Genomic DNA, 19,046 nt, shown 5'->3' on the forward strand with positions numbered 1-19,046 from the left:
TTTGGTATAATAAAATACTGACCTTGCATAATTAAGGGATATATAATGTCTATTAATTTGGTCCTAAGTAAAGAGTCTGGGGTGCCTCAGATGATGTGGGGTCCTTGATAGATGTTTGGGTTGATATCCTTTCCGCATAAAGCCTTGTCAGACATGCTAGTCACACTCTTTATATTCCCCCCTCTAGATGCAGAGGAATGAAGAGTCCATTCCCCCCATTCACCCCACTGACTCCGCTCCTCCCCAGCGCTGAGAGGGCAGTTCTGTCCCCAGAGAAGTTAGAACAGAAGCAGTTTTCGTTTCAGCTCATTCTTCCTCCACAATGGCAGCTTTACAAACTCGTCCATGGGCATGGAGAAGAGGCGCAGGAACTCCTCCGGGGAGAGGTATCGCTGCAGAAAGACAAATATCGTAAAATAAAGATTAATAAATCACCTGGCCCGGACAGACTTCATCTGAGGGTTCTTATGGAGCTTAGGTCACAATTAGCAAGACCCCTATACTTGATTTTCAATAGTTCAATTAGATCAGGCATGGTACAGAAGGATTGGCATATAGCGGAGGTAGTGCCATTATTTAAAGAGGGATCCAAAAATCATCCGGGAAACTACAGACCGGTTAGTTTGACATCTATAGTGGGGAAAATATTGGAAGGAATTCCTAGGGATAGCATACAGAAGTATCTGCAGACCACTGAGATTATTAGCAAGAACCAGCACGGGTTTGTGAGGGACAGATCATGTCAGACTAACTTAGTTAACTTCTACGAGGAAGTAAGCGACAATCTCGACCAAGGAAAAGCAGTAGATGTGGTCTACTTAGATTTTGCAAAAGCCTTTGATACAGTGCCTCACAGGAGATTAATCATCAAATTAAAAGAGCTTGGCCTAGGGAAAACTGTTTGTACATGGATAAGCAACTGGCTGGAAAACAGGGTACAGCGAGTAGTGGTCAACGGGAAGTCCTCAAGCTGGACACCGGTGTTCAGCGGAATACCACAGGGGTCAGTACTCGGGCCACTACTGTTCAACATATTTATCAATGACCTAGAAATAGGCCTGGAAAGCACAGTGTCAATCTTTGCAGATGATACTAAACTGTGTAGGGTAATTAAATCAGAAAAAGATGTGGAGTCTCTGCAGAATGACTTATATAAACTTGAAATCTGGGCGTCTAAATGGAGAATGAGGTTCAATATAGAGAAATGCATGGTTATGCATTTTGGGACTAAAAACAAACTTGCATCCTATATATTAAATGGGGAAAGTCTAGGGGTAACAGTTTTGGAAAAGGATTTGGGGCTACTCATTGATAATAAACTTAATAACCGTATACAATGTCAAAGCGCAGTAAAGAAGGCAAGCAAAGGTGTTAGCGTGCATAAAACGGGGAATTGAGACAAGGGTCGAGGATGTAATTCTGCCTCTGTACAAATCATTGGTACGTCCGCACCTGGAATATTGTGTTCAGTTTTGGGCACCACTGTATAAAAAAGATATCGGTGAACTAGAGAGCGTTCAAAGGCGAGCTACTAAATTGATTAAAGGGCTAGAGGGACTGGATTACGAGGAAAGGCTTACTAGGTTGGATATGCATACACTAGAAAAGAGGCATCTAAGAGGAGACATTATTAATATCTTCAAATATGTAAAGGGGCACTACAAAGAGTTATCAGAGGAATTATTTATTAAAAGAACTCTGTTTAGGACACATGGGCACTCGCTGAGGCTGGAGGAGAGAAAATTCTGCACGCAACGGAGGAAAGGGTTCTTCACTGTTGGGGCAATAAGGATTTGGAATTCCTTGACAGGGAAGCTGGTAATGGTGGACACTGTAAATGCATTTAAAAGGGAATTAGATGAATTTCTGATTGAAAATTATATCCAAGGTTACAACAATTAAAATATTGAAGTTGTTAATCCGGGTGTAACGTGATTTGTAGTTGTTAACTAGTCCTAAAACATCTTCTGCAGATACATTAAAATCAACTCAAGTTAATACAATAACTGGTTGAACGCGATGGGCATTTTGCCTCTTTTCAACCTCAAATACTATGCTACTATGTATCAGCGCCACATTGTGCAACACTGCCCATGACCGTCCTATCTTGTGTTATTCACTGCCTACACCACAGTATATGTACTTTCAGAATATAATATATCATGCACCAGCATGTGCCTCTCCCTCACCTCCAGCTGAGTCTTGTCCACCCGAGGGGGCAGTTTTTGGCGCCCCCTGTTTGTCACTATCAGCAATTCGTAGGGAAAAATCTGGAAAAAGGTAAAATTGAAATTACTGTATGAGATAAAAACATCTGAAAACAGGACACAGATCCATCTAGTCCAGAATGTCATAAATTGTGTTCTAATTAATTCATAAAAGTATTTACAGAACATCTCAGCTGACTGCATGAGTTTGCTGGGTGGATGAGTATGTTTCAGTGCCCAGCTCCTGTCTCTGTGATACACTGTAATGTTCTAGATTGCATTTCAGATATATCTATTATACAGAGCGTTTCCCTATCTTGAAATGAGAACTGGAATAAGCATTTGTTTTCCAGGAATAAAGAGAGAGGACCACATTTAAGCTTTATAGAATGTGGACCTAGTATACTGCAGTACCTGTAGGCCATCTTGTTTTATTGTGCATCAGTGAGGGCATTCTAGCTAAGCATACAGTACAGTTATAGCTATGTACAGGTATGTCAGTGCCTAAGACTGATGTGAACGGCTGCTGTCAGATTATGGAGTGAAGGTTGAGGGATACGTCGGTGTATAAACCATATTCGTGGGAGAAAAGTTCAAGAGTGCACCAACAAAGGAACAAGGAAGGACAGGATAATACAGTTCTAGTAAAACTATCTGGTCATAATGTACATATATAGCCCATTGGTTACATTATAACAATTGTAAACTAGGAGACAAGCTCTATAGCTACTACAAAAATAGTAATTATAAATAAAAGACATACAGATGTGTCCTCTTACATCTTTGCTCCACGCATTACAAGTCGCGTTACACATAACGCGTGAGTGCCGTGTGTCGTCGGTAGCGCTGAGTGTCTTTTTTGTGTTTTCCCCCGCAAAAATGCATCTTTAAAAAGTAATGTAATAGGACGCACAAGCAGTGTCTGCTGATTAAAATGATATGCAGCATGCCCATATTCTATGTGTGACTGCGACTGTATTTGCATACAAAATGCTATGCTACAGAGTTTTTATGGAAAACACTGTAACGTGGTATTTCGGATACAGAAGCTGCTTGTGCGTCCTATTACATTACTGTGCATCTAAGACGCATTTTCGCAGAACAAAAATGCAAAAAAGGACGCTTGGCGCTACCGAGTCCCGCCACGGCATGGTGCGACTTCAAGGGCTGTTTAGTGTGACTGCAACAAGGATGTAAGAGTACTCATCTGTATAAGGACCCCATTACCAGTTCCAGAAGGGGAACTCATAGGGGTCTATTTACCAAGCCTTAAATAAAGTGTACAGCCAACCAGCTTCTAACTGCCATTTTTCAAACCCAGCCTGTGACATGGTAGTTAGGTGCTGATTGGCTACTTTATCTCCATGCACTTATCTCCATCTAAGGCTTAGTAAAGCCTTAGACCCCATAGTCCCTTATAGATGCCAGTGTTCATTTAGGGACTGAAGTGTGTGAAAAGAATGGTGCGTCCCGGCATAACGGTGGCCAAGGAAAGTCCAGCGTAACCAAACTTGGAAATTTTCGGTATCCCCGTTGAGGCAGCAGGGAATTAAACTTGATGGAGTGAACTGCTCTGTCCTATGGAGAGAGTGTCTTGTAAATCCACAGGCCTCTGCTGAAACATAGATGACTTCCCTGTTGTCCATTCTTAGTGACAGCCCCTTCCACCATGCTTTGGTGCCCTAGTTTTAGTCTCGGCTTCTATATTAGTCCTGAGTCCCCTGTCATATCTGACGCAGTGAGACTGTAACAAAAGCTCCATCTGTAGGACACCTTGTGGTCAGTGAGGACTGTAGTAACCAGTCTCAGCACCTTATTGGCTGATGTAATGCTAGCTCATTGAATATTTGTCGTGTTTGGTCTTCATCACTGGGGTGGATTCTGCTGCCTGAGATGATTGTGTCCATAGTATAAGAAACTACCATCCTTACCAACACATAAATATTTCCCGTGCTGTGGTCTGCTAGATCTTCATCAGGGGCAATTTGTTTTTAAGTTGTCACAACTAAGGGCTGGTGCTGAGGCAGGAAGCCTCAGTTGTAGGGGCTGAGGAATACCTAAACTTAGGAGGCAGAATAGGATTCCCGAACATGCGTGTACACTTGCAGTACCAATGCCCGAAGGTGTCACCACGACAACCAGAGGATATGTTTCAAAGGTTTTATTGAGTACACAGCTCACAGGTTCATTAGCAATTGCGATGTAGAAGTCACAGGCAATAAGTCACAGTTCCTTAGAGTGCAGTGGAAGTCTCTAGGTGTGGTTTTAACTGGAGAAAGTCTTAGAGGACCTTGAGGGTATGTCCTTACCAACACCGATGCACAGAGTGGTGACCTTGGGAACAGAAGCGGGTGACTGTGTAATTGCCGGGTTTTACCAGATGGGACTGGTCCAATGGATGAGCTGTGTGGATAGTGCTAGCGAGCACTAATGTAGCTAGGGAGCGAAGGTACAGACAGGTAATGCTTGGGAGCATATACAGGAGATACTTGGGAGCATATATAGATGATGCATTGAGAGCATATACGGGAGATGCTTGGGAGCGCAGATTACCAGAAACAGAGACAGGACACCGCTGGAAGCTGGAGTGCTGGGAGCCGGTGTTGGTATTCTGGCAAACACAGGTTGCAGTGTTGGGATACTGTGGAGTCAGGCTGCACCAGAAGGAGTGGAACTGGTGCGAGTCTCTAGTGGAGTTTGCAGGCAGGAACCACCACAATGGGAAGAGACTGGTATCACTGGGATGACAACTGAAGCACTGACAATCCTCCAGCACAGGAACAGGATATTTATACCTGCTGGTATGCAGGCATTAGGTAAGCAATTAGGTAGTGTTCTGTAGCCTAGTGGATTGGAGGAAACAGCAACATGTGACCCCAAGCAACATGGCTGCGCTCATGTTACCACTTGGAGGGAAAGTCAGCTTGGGAAGAAACATGTGGAAAACAACGGTAATGGCGGCGGAGGCCGCGGCTGGCAGGAGACGCCACACCGATCCATTTGCACAGCCAGACCACAGGGATAGCAGCAGAGACCGCAGTGAGTAGAAGCTATCATACCCAGTTCTCTGCACACTGAGGGCATGGACCGGCGGCAACGGAGATCGCGGCGGGCAGCAGACGCCACACCTGCTCACCCGCGCAGCAAGGCCACAGGGACCGTGACAGTGAGCGCAAGTGAGCATGAGATGTCATACCCAGCTCTCTGCACACTGAAGGCATAGGCACGGCTGCAGCGGTCGCAGCGGAATGAGAACGCCATTCAGGGACCTGACAAGTATACTGGGAGAGGACCCTGTACCAGTGCTACGGGTTAACAGTGGAGCGATGCGGAATACATACATCAGCAACACCGCTGGGAACCGAGCCTGGAATGCAAAGCCAACCTCAGAAGACACTTGACAGGTAAGAAATGACGACCAGTTACCCGCACCGTGACAGCACCCCCCTCCCCTTTAGGAGTGGTCCCAGGACACTTCTTAGGCTTCTGAGGAAATCTGGTATGGAAATTCTGGACCAATTTTGGAGCATGGACATCAGATGCGTTCGTCCAGGAACGTTCTTCGGGACCATATCCCTTCCAATCGATCAGGTATTGAAGATGGCCATAACGGAGGCGAGAATCCAGGATCTTGGCGGCCTCATACTCAACACCACATTGAGTCTGGACCTTGGGAGCAGAGGGAAGCACTGAATGAAAGCTATTCAGAATCACGGGTTTCAGGAGGGACACATGAAATGTCCTGGGAATCTTCAGAAAAGGAGGTAGCTGAAGTTTGTAAGCCACTGGGTTGATGACTTGCTCAATCAGGAAAGGTCCGATATAACGGGGAGCAAATTTCATGCTTGGGACCCTCAATCTTAAATTCTTTGTGGACAGCCAAACACGTTCACCAACTTTAAGAGCGGGAATTGCTCTACGCTTCTTATCCGCAAAACTCTTGTACCTGGAGAATGCTTTTAATAGAGCTGCTCGTACCTTCTTCCAGTTATTTGAAAACTGACGGAGTGATATTAGCTGCAGGCACCGATGTTGCTGGAAGCGGTTGAAATTCTGAAACTTTTGGGTGGAACCCATAGTTGGTGAAGAATGGCGTGGAGAAAGATGAAGAATGGTATTGATTGTTGTGGCAAAATTCAACCCATGGGAGGAGCTGAACCCAATCATCTTGGGAAGACGAGACATAGATGCGAAGAAAGGCTTCCAAGTCCTGATTCACCCACTCCGTTTGACCATTGGGTTGAGGGTGATAAGCTGTGGAAAAGTTCAACTTGACTTGGAGAGCCTGGCAAAGACTTCGCCAGAACTTGGCTACAAACTGAACACCTCTGTCGGAAATTATCTCCTTAGGGAGACCGTGTAATCTGAAGATCTCTTGAATGAAGACTTGAGCCAACTTAGGAGCTGATGAAAGACCGGTGAGAGGAATGAAATGAGCCATCTTGGTGAACCGGTCAACTACCACCCAGATGGTGTTGAATTTATTACACACAGGGAGATCCGTGACGAAATCCATCGATATATGAGTCCACGGACGATGAGAAACAGATAAAAGAACCAGTTGCCCAGCGGGTGACTGGCGGGGTACTTTGTGTTGGGCACATTTTGGGCAGGAGGCCACAAACTCAGCAATGTCCTTCTTTAGGGTCAGCCACCAGTATGATCTGGAAATGAATTCTAAGGTCTTGTGTATGCCAGCGTGTCCGGCGAAGCGAGAGGAATGTGCCCAATGCAAGAGCTTCCTTCTGAAAGCCGGTTTAACGAAAATTTTCCCTGGCGGGGGCATAGAGTTCATCCTCACTACGGAGAACGCCACTGGATCAATAACATAATGCTTGTCAGTAGACTCAGACTCATTTTCTTGCTCCCATGAGCGGGAAAGGGCATCAGCCTTACGATTCTGTGACCCTGGACAAAACTGTAGCTTGAAGTCAAATCTGGAAAAGAAAAGTGCCCACCTGGCTTGGCGAGGGTTAAGACATTGAGCGCCTTTTAGATACAGGAGATTCTTGTGATCCGTCATAATGGTGATGTTATCAGAAGCTCCTTCTAACAAATATCTCCACTCTTCCAAAGCGAGTTTGATCGCCAAAAGTTCTTTATCGCCAATGGCGTAGTTGCGCTCGGCAGGAGAGAACTTTCGTGAGAAGAAGCCACAGGGATGAAGATGACCATCATTAGCTCTTTGAGACAGAACTGCGCCCACTCCAACGGAAGAGGCGTCCACCTCGAGGATGAAGGGCGAACTGGTATCTGGCTGTTTCAAAACCGGAGCAGAGACGAATCTTTATTTCAACAAATGAAAGGCTTGGGTAGCTTCTTCTGACCATTTGGAGGGATTGGCACCCTTTTTGGTAAGAGCAGTAATAGGTGCTACAATAGTGGAAAAGTCCCGAATAAATTTCATGTAATAATTAGCAAATCCTAGGAACCTTTGAGGGTTACAGGAATCGGCCAATCTTGGATCGCTTGAAGTTTTTCAGGTCCATCACCAGACCGGAACCGGATACAATGTACCCCAGGAACAGGATGGATTTAACTTTAAAGACACACTTCTCCAACTTGCAGTAAAGGCGGTTGGCACGGAGATGGGACAGGACCTCTTTCACCCAGAATCAATGTTCCTCTAGGTCATTTGCAAAGATAAGAATGTCGTCACCACATGACGATAGAGAATATCCCTGAAGATCTCGTTCACGAAGTGCTGGAATACAGTTGGAGCGTTGCTGAGTCCGAAAGGTATGACGAGGTACTCATAATGTCCGTCACGGGTGTTAAACACGGTCTTCCACTCGTCACCCTTCCGGATCCAAATGAGGTTGTAGGCACCCCTCAAATCTAACTTCGTGAATATGGTGGCTCCACTGACACGGTCAAATAACTCGGTGATAAGCGGCAGAGGGTACCGGTTTTTCACCGTGATGTCGTTCAGGCCCCGATAATCAATACATGGCCACAGGCCGCCATCTTTCTTCTTCACGAAAACATCTGAGAAACCTTGGTAAGGAGGAGGCGGAACATCAGAAGACTTGGAGGATGATGTGCACACTGGAAGCACTTTAGACAGGCAAGTCTCAGAGCAGGAGGGACCACATGCCAGGATATGGGTAGTCCTCCAGTCGATCTGAGGATTGTGAAGACGGAGCCATGGGAGGCCCAGGACCATGGGATGAGTGGCCTTTGGAATTACTAGGAAAGAAATTAGTTCTGAATGCAAGGATCCCACCTTCAGACGGATAGGTAGAGTCTTGGACGTAACAACTGCATCGGAAATCCTACTACTGTCCACGGCAGTCATGGATATGGGAGATGACAGTCTTTCAGTGGGTAGGGACTACTGCTTTACATATTTCTCAGTCATAAAGTTTCCGTCCGCCCCAGAATCCAACAAAGCTATAAGATTCCTGGCACGCTGAGCCACTTGAAGTGAGACTGAGAGATTGCAATCACTTGAAGCTGGAGAGGAGGACATTACTCCTAGCCGACCCTCTCCTTGGCGGGCTAGGACTTGGAGTTTCCCGGATGCTCAGGACAAGCCGTGATGACATGGGAAGGTGCAGCGCAGTACAGGCAGAGACGTTTTGAGAGGAGTCTTCTTCGCTCTGCTGGGGATAAACGAGAATGACCTATCTGCATAGGTTCATCCTTGGGCGGAGATGGCTGACAAGGAGGAGGAGTAGAGGTCTTGGAAGATGTCGACCTGCCTCGCTCATTAGCCCTTTCACGGAACCGTAGGTCAACTTTAGTGCAGAGTGAAATAAGCTCGTTCAACTTGGAAGGTGAGTCTCTGGTTGCAAGCTCATCCTTAATGCGTTCAGAGAAGCCTTGCCAAAAGGCTGCATAAAGAGCGTCATCGTTCCAGGAAATTTCGGAAGCCAAAGTCTGAAATTGAACTAAATACTGGCCGACAGTTCGTGTCCCCTGACGTAGCCGGAGGATTTCAGAAGAGGCGGATGTCACACGACCTGGCTCGTCAAAGATGTGCCTAAAAGTTGCCACGAAGTCAGAATAGGAGGACAACAGAGGATCTGATTTCTCCCATAAAGGTGATGCCCAATCGAGGGCGCGGCCACTGAGGAGGGAGATAATGTAGGCAACTTTGGTGCGGTCTGTAGGAAAACTGCCAGGTTGCAACTCAAAGTGAATCTCACACTGGTTAAGGAATCCCCTGCAGGCTTTTGGAGATCCGTCAAACTTAGTGAGTGTCGGCAAGTGGAGACGTGGAACTGAAACGGGCATGGTGGGTGGGGACACCACCATTGGTACTGTAGTTGGTACAGTGGACGCCCCTGACCCACGGAGGGTATCTTGAATTTCATCCAGCCGGGAGGAGAGGTCCTGGAGACAGCGGACAACATGGCCTTGGGCAGCCTCCTGATGTTCGAGGCGGACTGACAGTTCTTGCATAGGCTTCATTGCTTGGACTTGATCTCCGACCAGATCCATTAGGTCAGTGCTTACTGTCACAACTGAGGGCTGGTGCTGACGGCAGGAAGCCTCAGTTGTAGGGGCTGAGGAATACCTAAACTTAGGAGGCAGAATAGGATTCCTGAACATGCGTGTACACTTGTAGTACCAATGCCCGAAGGCGTGACCACGACAACCAGAGGATATGTTTCAAAGGTTTTATTGAGTACACAGCTCACAGGTTCATTAGTAGTTGCAATGTAGAAGTCACAGGCAATAAGTCGCAGTTCCTTAGAGTGCAGTGGAAGTCTCTAGGTGTGGTTTTAACTGGAGAAAGTCTTAGAGGACCTTGAGGGTATGTCCTTACCAACACCGATGCACAGAGTGGTGACTTTGGGAACAGAAGCGGGTGACTGTGTAACTGCCAGGTTTTACCAGATGGGACTTGTCCAATGGATGAGCTGTGTGGATAGTGCTAGTGAGCACTAATGTAGCTAGGGAGCGGAGGTACAGACAGGTAATGCTTGGGAGCATATATACGGGAGATGCTTGGGAGCACAGATGACCAGAAACAGAGACAGGACACCGCTGGAACCTGGAGTGTTGGGAGCCGGTGTTGGTATTCTGGCAAACACAGGTTGCAGTTTTGGGACACTGTGGAGTCAGGCTGCACCAGAAGGAGTGGAACTGGTGCGAGTCTCTAGTGGAGTTTGCAGGCAGGAACCACCACAATGGGAAGAGACTGGTATCACTGGGATGACAACTGAAGCACTGACAATCCTCCAGCACAGGAACAGGATATTTATACCTGCTGGTATGCAGGCATTGGCTAAGCAATTAGGTAGTGTTCTGTAGCATAGTTGATTGGAGGAAACAGCAACATGTGACCCCAAGCAACATGACTGCGCTCATGTTACCACTTGGGGGGAAAGTCAGCTTGGGAAGAAACATGTGGAAAACAACGGTAATGGCGGCGGAGGCCGTGGCAGGCAGGAGACGCCACACCCATCCATTTGCACAGCCAGACCACAGGGACAGCGGCAGAGACCGCAGTGAGTAGAAGATATCATACCCAGCTCTCTGCACGGACCGGCGGCAACGGAGATCGCGGCGGGCAGGAGACGCCACACCTGCTCACCCGTGCAGCAAGGCCACAGGGACCGTGACAGAGAGCGCAAGTGAGCATGAGATGTCATACCCAGCTCTCTGCACACTGAAGGCACAGGCACGGCTGCAGCGGTCGCGGCGGGATGAGAACGCCATTCAGGGACCTGACAAGTATACTGGGAGAGGACCCTGTACCAGTGCTACGGGTTAACAGTGGAGCGATGCGGAATACATACATCAGCAACACCGCTGGGACCCCCGAGCCTGTAACGCAGAGCCAACCTCAGAAGACATTTGACGGGTAAGAAATGATGACCAGTTACCCGAACCGTGACATAAGGTGATCTATTTCTTTCCAAAATGTCTGCCAAGGCAGGTGTGATACAGCGTATGTTTATTTTCCATCTTACTGGTCCTCTCGCTCACGTCTACAATACCTGCTTGAATGTCCCGCTAAGCATTTTTTATCTAAAGGGCCATTATGTCCGCTTTAGTGACCTTGTGTTCTCCCTGCCAGTCTCTAACTCCAGGGAATGCCAGCAAGGCATGCCTAGGGAGAAAATCAGTGCCATTTTTGTTGTGATGTGGAGCCAAAGACATCTTCTGTCAATATTGTGGAAGCTCCATGCTTTGTGTTCTGCGATGTTTAAGTGGAACCGTGAATGGTGTCAGACTTCCAGCAATGTGTTAATGAAGTTTATTGTATTACTGCACTTCTAATGAGACACATTGGAGGATATTCAATTGTTTGAAAAGTCAGTTGGGTGTCTGTTTTTACCTACAGTATCTAATAGACAGGAAAAAAACAGACACCCAACTGACTTTTCAAACAATTGAATTCCCTTAATTGTGTGCGGAACTCTTTAGACATATAGGGGGGGGGGGGATTCAATTAGTGCCATTTTTTCACCTAGGCGAAAAAATGGCACTTTTAGCTATTTTTTTAGAGCAAATGGGGATTTGCCCTAAGCAATAGCAGGGCCGTTTTTACGATTTTCAGGCATTTTTTGCCAGTGCCTTTTCACTAAAAAAAAAGAAGTGAAAAGGCATTGGCGAAAATGCCTTAAAAACGTGCGAAAACGGCCCACAATTCAATACGCCGGGGAGTAAATTTGAAAGCTCTGAAAATGCCAGAGCTAAATGTATACCCCCCCCCCCCATAGTCATGTGACCCTCTTTTTGCCTCTAATTATCAAAATATATGTTTAACATTTATTTTTCTAGCTCACCCTGTAGTTTGGTTTAACCTCCATGTGTTACATTTTATGGTTTTTTTTGCTCTTGTGTATTATTTATTACTACTATTATGTTGTACAGTATGCTGCAACATGTATCATAAATCTCATTCCCTGGTAGTTCCGGAGTGCTGGTGTTTCAGGTTTTCCCAGGTATGTCCTGTAATTTGCCCAGCATATCGTCAAGTGGATGCACTGTAAGATTAAATCAATGTCTGCGATCGTCAACCACGCACCTTCTGCTCCAGCATGCTGGGTAGGGAGTTTCCTCTGTCCATCCTGGACCTCTGCCCTTCACCATTCTGTGGGACACAAAGACAAGTCTAGCGGATCTGTGTCCTGGAGCTGACAATCTCCCAACCCCTTCCCTAATGATGCTTACCTGAAACCCTACAGAAACAGAAAAGTATAGCAGTTAGCAAAGGTGTTTGTTTATAATTACTTTTTTTCTTTTCTTTTTACGTTTTCTTTATATATAAAGAGAAATAAGTAGCCAGGGCTGCATAGCAAGTACAGCAAGGGTGGCTCCCAGTGACCATATTGTGCCTTATACTGCATGACATCTAGAGCATAGTGCAGTCACCCTGATTGGCTTATTCAGTTCTGATGTCAGCTGTATTGGTTATTATCCCTGCGTATTATATGGCTGTTACCAGTACTAAAATAGTATGACACAGAATTCTATATAATGTACTATAACCAATTTCATGCCTTCTTTTCATAATCACTTTTTTGCAGACCAATTTTAACATCATCCCCACGTTTTGTTGAGCCATCAAGGTACAGACGGTGTACATAAATAATGTAATTAGTATAAGAAAGAAGTAAAAATAAAAATCAAAGAAAACCAAAAACCCATAGTAAAAAGAGTAGAAACCAGTTCCTTCAGCACTTTCTGTTTACCCCTAATATACAACATAAATAGCATAACAAGCAGAAAATGCCTGTGTAGCCTCATGCCTCCCGGAGAGATCTGCCCAGTTTTATCTAATGTTTTATATTCTGTGATGGATCCAGACAACATTTTTTGCTTCGCCTATAGGGGGTTATTCAGAGATGAACGCAGATGGTTGCATATGTAGCCAGAGCTGCGTTCATCTCTGCATATGCTGGGGGCCACCCAGCACAAGGCAAGGCCGTCCAGCATGCATGAGGCCGCCTCCCGATACATCCGCAATCTAATTTCAAACGCATCGGATCTAAGGTGGACCCCTGGCAGCGCAGGTTGGCTGCTCTGTCAGCGGCTTTTCTTTTAATCGGAGCGCTACGTGTGACATCACGCAGCCACCCCGACAACGATCCCAGCCTGCCCCCGTTTGCCCCTCAAAGCCGCCTCGCCGCTCCGCAAACGCCCACTGTTGTAAATCACTTTGCGGTTGCATCCATCGGGGATGCAACCGCAATGTGTGTGTCCGTGCAGCCGCTGTTTGTCCGCTGCACAGGCGCTGTTTGCCGCCAGCGGCCGGGTCTGACTGACCCTCATAATCCCATCATGCTAGTCAAGCAGAATACACCCTTTGCACGCCCTAAAGAACGTGGAAAAGCAACCAAAAATCTGCCCCTCCTCACCTGCTCTTTCCCTCTGCCGTTCTGGAGAGTGGAATTCTGCAGATTGAAGCTGGAGACAAAGAGAACAATCACTGATCCCGCTAGCTATAGAACATTTATTTATTAACAGTTGCTTATATAGTACCAGGATATTCTATTGCGCTTTACATTTGGAAACAGCAGTAACAAAACAAAACTAGGTAATGACAGATAGACATAGGGGGAGCCTGTAGCTCTCTGGGTGATAGTGGGCACACAGAGACTGGCAAGTCACAGCTCCCCAGTACCCAGAGATGTAGGAGCTATAAGATGAAGTATATTATATTAAAACAAACGTTACTATAGAAAAAATAGGATTTTAATACCTACCGGTAAATCCTTTTCTCTTAGTCCGTAGAGGATGCTGGGGACTCCAAAAGGACCATGGGGTATAGACGGGATCCGCAGGAGACATGGGCACTTTAAGACTTTAATGGGCGTGAACTGGCTCCTCCCTCTATGCCCCTCCTCCAGACCTCAGTTATAGGAACTGTGCCCAGAGGAGACGGACATTTCGAGGAAAAGGATTTTGTTAAACCAAGGGTGAGATACATACCAGCTCACACCACAACACACCGTACAACATGGTATACAACTAAAACCAGTTAACAGCGTGAACCAAAGAGATCAGCAACAGGCTGACCTTTAGCAAAACACAACCTTTGTGCAACATAAGCAATAACTATTTACAATTACTGCAGATATAGTCCGTACTGGGACGGGCGCCCAGCATCCTCTACGGACTAAGAGAAAAGGATTTACCGGTAGGTATTAAAATCCTATTTTCTCCTTCGTCCTAGAGGATGCTGGGGACTCCAAAAGGACCATGGGGTTTATACCAAAGCTCCAGACCTGGCGGGAGAGTGCGGATGACTCTGCAGCACCGATTGAGCAAACATGAGGTCCTCGTCAGCCAGGGTATCAAACTTGTAGAATTTTGCAAAAGTGTTTGAACCCGACCAAGTAGCTACTCGGCAAAGCTGTAATGCCGAGATGCCTCGGGCAGCCACCCAAGATGAGCCCACCTTCCTAGTGGAATGGGTTTTCACCGATTTCGGTAACGGCAATCCAGCAGTAGAATGAGCCTGTTGAATCGTATTACAGATCCAGCGTGCAATAGTCTGCTTAGAAGCAGGAGCGCCAACCTTGTTGGCCGCATACAGGACAAACAGCGCCTCTGTTTTCCTAACACGAGCCGTTCTGGCTACATAAATTTTCAAAGCTCTGACCACTTCAAGAGACTTGGAATCCGCCAAGGCTTCAGTAGCCACAGGCACCACAATAGGTTGGTTCATGTGAAACGACGAAACCACCTTAGGCAGAAATTGTTGACGAGTTCTCAATTCCGCTCTATCCACATGGAAAATCAGATAGGGGCCACTGGGGGCACAAAGGGAGGTTGGATGTGCAGCACATCCTTCACAAAAGTCTGTACTTCTGGAAGTGAGGCCAATTCCCTTTGAAAGAAAATTGATAAGGCCGAAGCCTGCACTTTAATGGAGCCTAACTTCAGGCCCACATCCACACCTGCTTGCAAAAAGTGGAGAAAACGACCCAGCTGAAATTCTTCGTAGGAGCCTTTTTGGATTCACACCAAGACACATATTTTCTCCAAATACGGTGATAATGCTTCGCCGTTACCTCCTTTCTATCTTTAAGTAGAGTGGGGATGACTTCCCCGGGAATACCCTTTCTAGCTAGGATTTGGCGTTCAATCGCCATGCCATCAAACGCAACCGCGGTAAGTCCTGGAACACGCACGGCCCCTGCTGTAACAGGTCCTCTCTTAGAGGAAGAGGCCAGGGATCTCCTGTGAGTAATTCCTGAAGATCCGGATACCAGGCCCTCCGTGGTCAATCTGGAACAACGAGTATTGCCTGAACCCTTGTTCTTCTTATGATCCTTATCACCTTTGGGATGAGTGGAAGTGGAGGGAACACATACACCGACTGAAACACCCACTGTATCACCAGTGCGTCCACTGCTATTGCTTGAGGGTCCCTTGACCTGGAACAATATGTCTGAAGCTTCTTGTTGAGGCGAGACGCCATCATGTCTATTTGAGGAAGTCCCCAACGACTTGTCACTTCTGCAAAGACCTCTTGATGAAGACCCCACTCTCCTGGATGGAGATCGTGTCTGCTGAGGAAGTCTGCTTCCCAGTTGTCCACTCCTGGAATAAAGACCGTTGACAGAGCGCTTGCATGCTTTTCCGCCCAGCGAAGAATCTTGGAGGCCTCCGCCATCGCCACTCTGCTCTTTGTTCCGCCCTGGCAGTTTACGGCTGTAATGTTGTCCGACTGAAGCAGGACGGGCAGGTCGCGAAGAAGATGTTCCGCTTGCCGAAGGCCGTTGTAGATGGCCCTTAACTCCAGCCCATTTATGTGCAGACAAGCTTCCTGGCTTGTCCGGTGCATGTGCAGATGGGACCCGGACCACTTGTCCAGCAGGTCCCACTGAAAAGTTCTTGCATGGAATCTGCCAAACGGAAAGGCCTCGTAGGCCGCCACCATTTTCCCCAGCACTCGAGTGCAGTGATGAATCGACACTCTTGGCGGTTTCAGAAGTTCCTTGACCATGTTCTGGAGTTTCTGAGCCTTTTCCAACGGGAAAAAGATCCTCTGCAGTTCCGTGTCCAGAATCATGCCCAAAAACGACAGCCGAGTTGTCAGAATCAACTGCGACTTTGGTAAATTTAGGAGCCAGCCATGTTGTTGCAGAACCTTCAGGGAGAGCGCAACGCTTTTTAGTAACTGCTCCCTTGATCTCGCCTTTATCAGGAGATCGTCCAAGTATGGGATAATTGTGACCCCTTGCTTGCACAGGAGCACCATCATTTCCGCCATTACTTTGGTGAAAATCCTCGGGGCCGTGGAAAGACCAAACGGCAACGTCTGAAATTGGTAGTGACAATCCTGAACAGCGAACCTCTGGAAAACCTGATGAGAAGGATATATGGGGACATGTAGGTCTGCATCCTTTATGTCGACTGACACCATAAAATCCCCCCCCCACCTCCCCCCTCCCGAATGGAGATCACAACTCGGAGAGATTGCATCTTGAATTTGAATCTTTTAAATGCAGGTTGAGGGATTTTAAGTTCAGAATAGGTCTGACCGAGATCCGGCTTCGGGACCATGAACAGGGTTGAATAAAACCCTTTCCCCTGTTGTAACAGGGGAACCGTGACAATGACTTGCTGTTGACAGAGCTTTTGTATCGCAGCACACACTACCTCTCTCTCTGGGCGAGAAACTGGCAAGGCCGATTTGAAAATCGGTGTGGAGGCACGTCTGGGAACTCCAGTTTGTATCCTTGGGCCACAATTTCCAGCACCCAAGGATACAGGCACGAGTGAACCCAGACCTGACCGAAGAGCTGAAGATGTGCCCCCACCGGTGCGGACTCCCGCAGAGGAGCCCCAGTGTCATGCGGTGGATTTGGTAGAAGCCGGGGAGGACTTCTGCTCCTGGGAGCTTGCCACAGACGGCGATCTTTTTCCTCTTCCCTTACCTCTGGCCGCGAGGAAGGAAGATCCACGTCCTTTTCTGAATTTATGAGACCGAAAGGACTGCATCTGGTATTGAGGTGTTTTCTTTTGCTGTGGAGGGACAAAAGGCAAACAAAGAAGACTTACCTGCGGTAGCTGTAGAAACCAGGTCCACGAGGCCCTCACCAAACAAAACTTCACCTTTGAAGGGCAGGCCCTCCATAGCCTTTTTAGAGTCAGCATCACCATTCCACTGATGAGTCCACAACGCCCTCCTAGCCGAGACTGCCATGGCATTGGACTTTGATCCCAAAAGGCCAATATCTCTCGCCGCTTCCCTTAGATATATGACCCAGCATCAAAAGCACGTTATCCTTATCCAGGGTGTCTATGTCAGATGACAAGTTATCTGCCCACCTTTCAATAGTGCTACTCACCCATGCCGACGCCACAGCCGGCCTGAGCAGCGTACCCGTAGTAACATAAATAGATTTGAAGGTAGTTTCCTGCTTACAATCCGCAGGATCCTTTAGGGCCGCCGTGTCAGGGGACAGTAGCGCCACCTTTTTGGACAAACGCGCCAGAGCTTTGTCCACCGTGGGTGAGGATTCCCACCGTAACCTATCCTGCGAGGGAAAAGGATACGCCATAGCAATCCTCCTGGGAATCTGCAGTCTCTTGTCAGGGGATTCCCAAGCTTTTTCAAAAAGAGCGTTCAGTTCATGAGAGGGAGGAAACATTACCTCTGGTTTCTTTCCCTTAAACATACAGACCCTTGTGTCAGGGACAGTGGGATCTTCTGTGATATGTAACACCTCTTTAATTGCCACAATCATGTACTGAATACTCTTGGCCACCTTAGGATGTAACTTGGCATCATCATACTCGACACTGGAGTCGGAATCCGTGTCGGTATCAGTGTTTGCTATCTGGGTAAATGAACGTTTCTGCGACCCCGAGGGGGCCTGAGATTGTGACAAACCACCTCCCATGGATTGTCTCCATGCTTGGTTCTGAGACTCAGAGTTGTCTAACCTCTTATGCAATAAAGCCACACTTGCATTTAAAACACTCCACATATCTACCCAATCAGCATACAGCGGTGCCGACGCAGTCACTCCCACATTCTGTTCAGTCTCCGCACCAGCCTCCTCCTGGGAAGAGCCTTCAACCTCAGACATGCCGACACACGTGTACCGACACCCCCAAACACACTGGGCTATAGGGTATAGGGGACAGAGCCACAGTAAGGTCCTTCAGAGAGACAGAAAAGGAGTTTGCCAGCTCACACCCAGCGCCTCACCGGTCTGAAGGAATGAAATAACGCCCCAGACCTGTAAGCGCTTTTATACCAAATAATCAACACCAAAATGTTGTGCCCCTCCTTCTTTTCGTGCACCCTGTTACTTGTGTACAGCAGTGAAGGGCCAGGAGCAGCGTCTCTGCAGCAAGCTGTGGAGAAAATGGCGCTGGTTAGAGCTAAAGGAGGAAGCCCCGCCCCCTACCCGGCGCGCTTCGTTCCCGCTTTTATTTATACTGGCGGGGGTCTGTATACATTGCCTATGCAATGTATACCTTCATGCCAGTCTCAAATGAGGATATATTGCTGCCCAGGGCGCCCCCCCTGCGCCCTGCACCCATATAGAGCCGCTTGTATGAGGGAGCAATGGCGCGCAGCGCGACCGCTGCGCGTTACCTCAGGAAGATCTGAAGTCTTCTGCCACCTTTGAAGTCTTCTTGCTTCTACTACTCACCCGGCTTCTCTCTTCAGGCTCTGTGAGGAAGACGGCGGCGCGGCTCCGGGAACAAGCAGCTAGGCGCACCAAGTGATCAGACCCTCTGGAGCTAATGGTGTCCAGTAGCCTAAGAAGCAGAGCCTTTGAACTCACAGAAGTAGGTCTGCTTCTCTCCCCTCAGTCCCACGAAGCAGGGAACCTGTTGCCAGCAGTGCTCCCTGAAAATAATAAACCTAACAAAAGTCTTTTTTAGAGAAACTCAGTAGAGCTCCCCTTG

At 47.5% G+C, this 19,046-nt stretch overlaps 1 protein-coding gene across 1 annotated transcript in view; it reads right to left on the minus strand.

Moving 5' to 3' along the window:
- Positions 1 to 303: 303 nt before the first annotated feature.
- The window catches only part of DMTN (dematin actin binding protein), a 110,418-nt gene continuing 91,675 nt past the window's right edge, over positions 304 to 19,046 (minus strand). Inside the window, exons 13-16 of the mRNA XM_063931821.1 lie at positions 13,526 to 13,574; positions 12,193 to 12,346; positions 2,190 to 2,270; positions 304 to 392 (exon numbers count right to left, since the gene is read on the minus strand). Of these exons, the coding sequence (XP_063787891.1) occupies positions 2,249 to 2,270; positions 12,193 to 12,346; positions 13,526 to 13,574 (225 nt within the window). The 3' untranslated portion in view covers positions 304 to 392; positions 2,190 to 2,248. The remainder of the gene's footprint in view (positions 393 to 2,189; positions 2,271 to 12,192; positions 12,347 to 13,525; positions 13,575 to 19,046) is intronic.

Source organism: Pseudophryne corroboree, chromosome 6 (assembly GCF_028390025.1).
Source record: "Pseudophryne corroboree isolate aPseCor3 chromosome 6, aPseCor3.hap2, whole genome shotgun sequence".
In the NCBI taxonomy this organism is placed as follows: Eukaryota; Metazoa; Chordata; class Amphibia; order Anura; family Myobatrachidae; genus Pseudophryne; species Pseudophryne corroboree.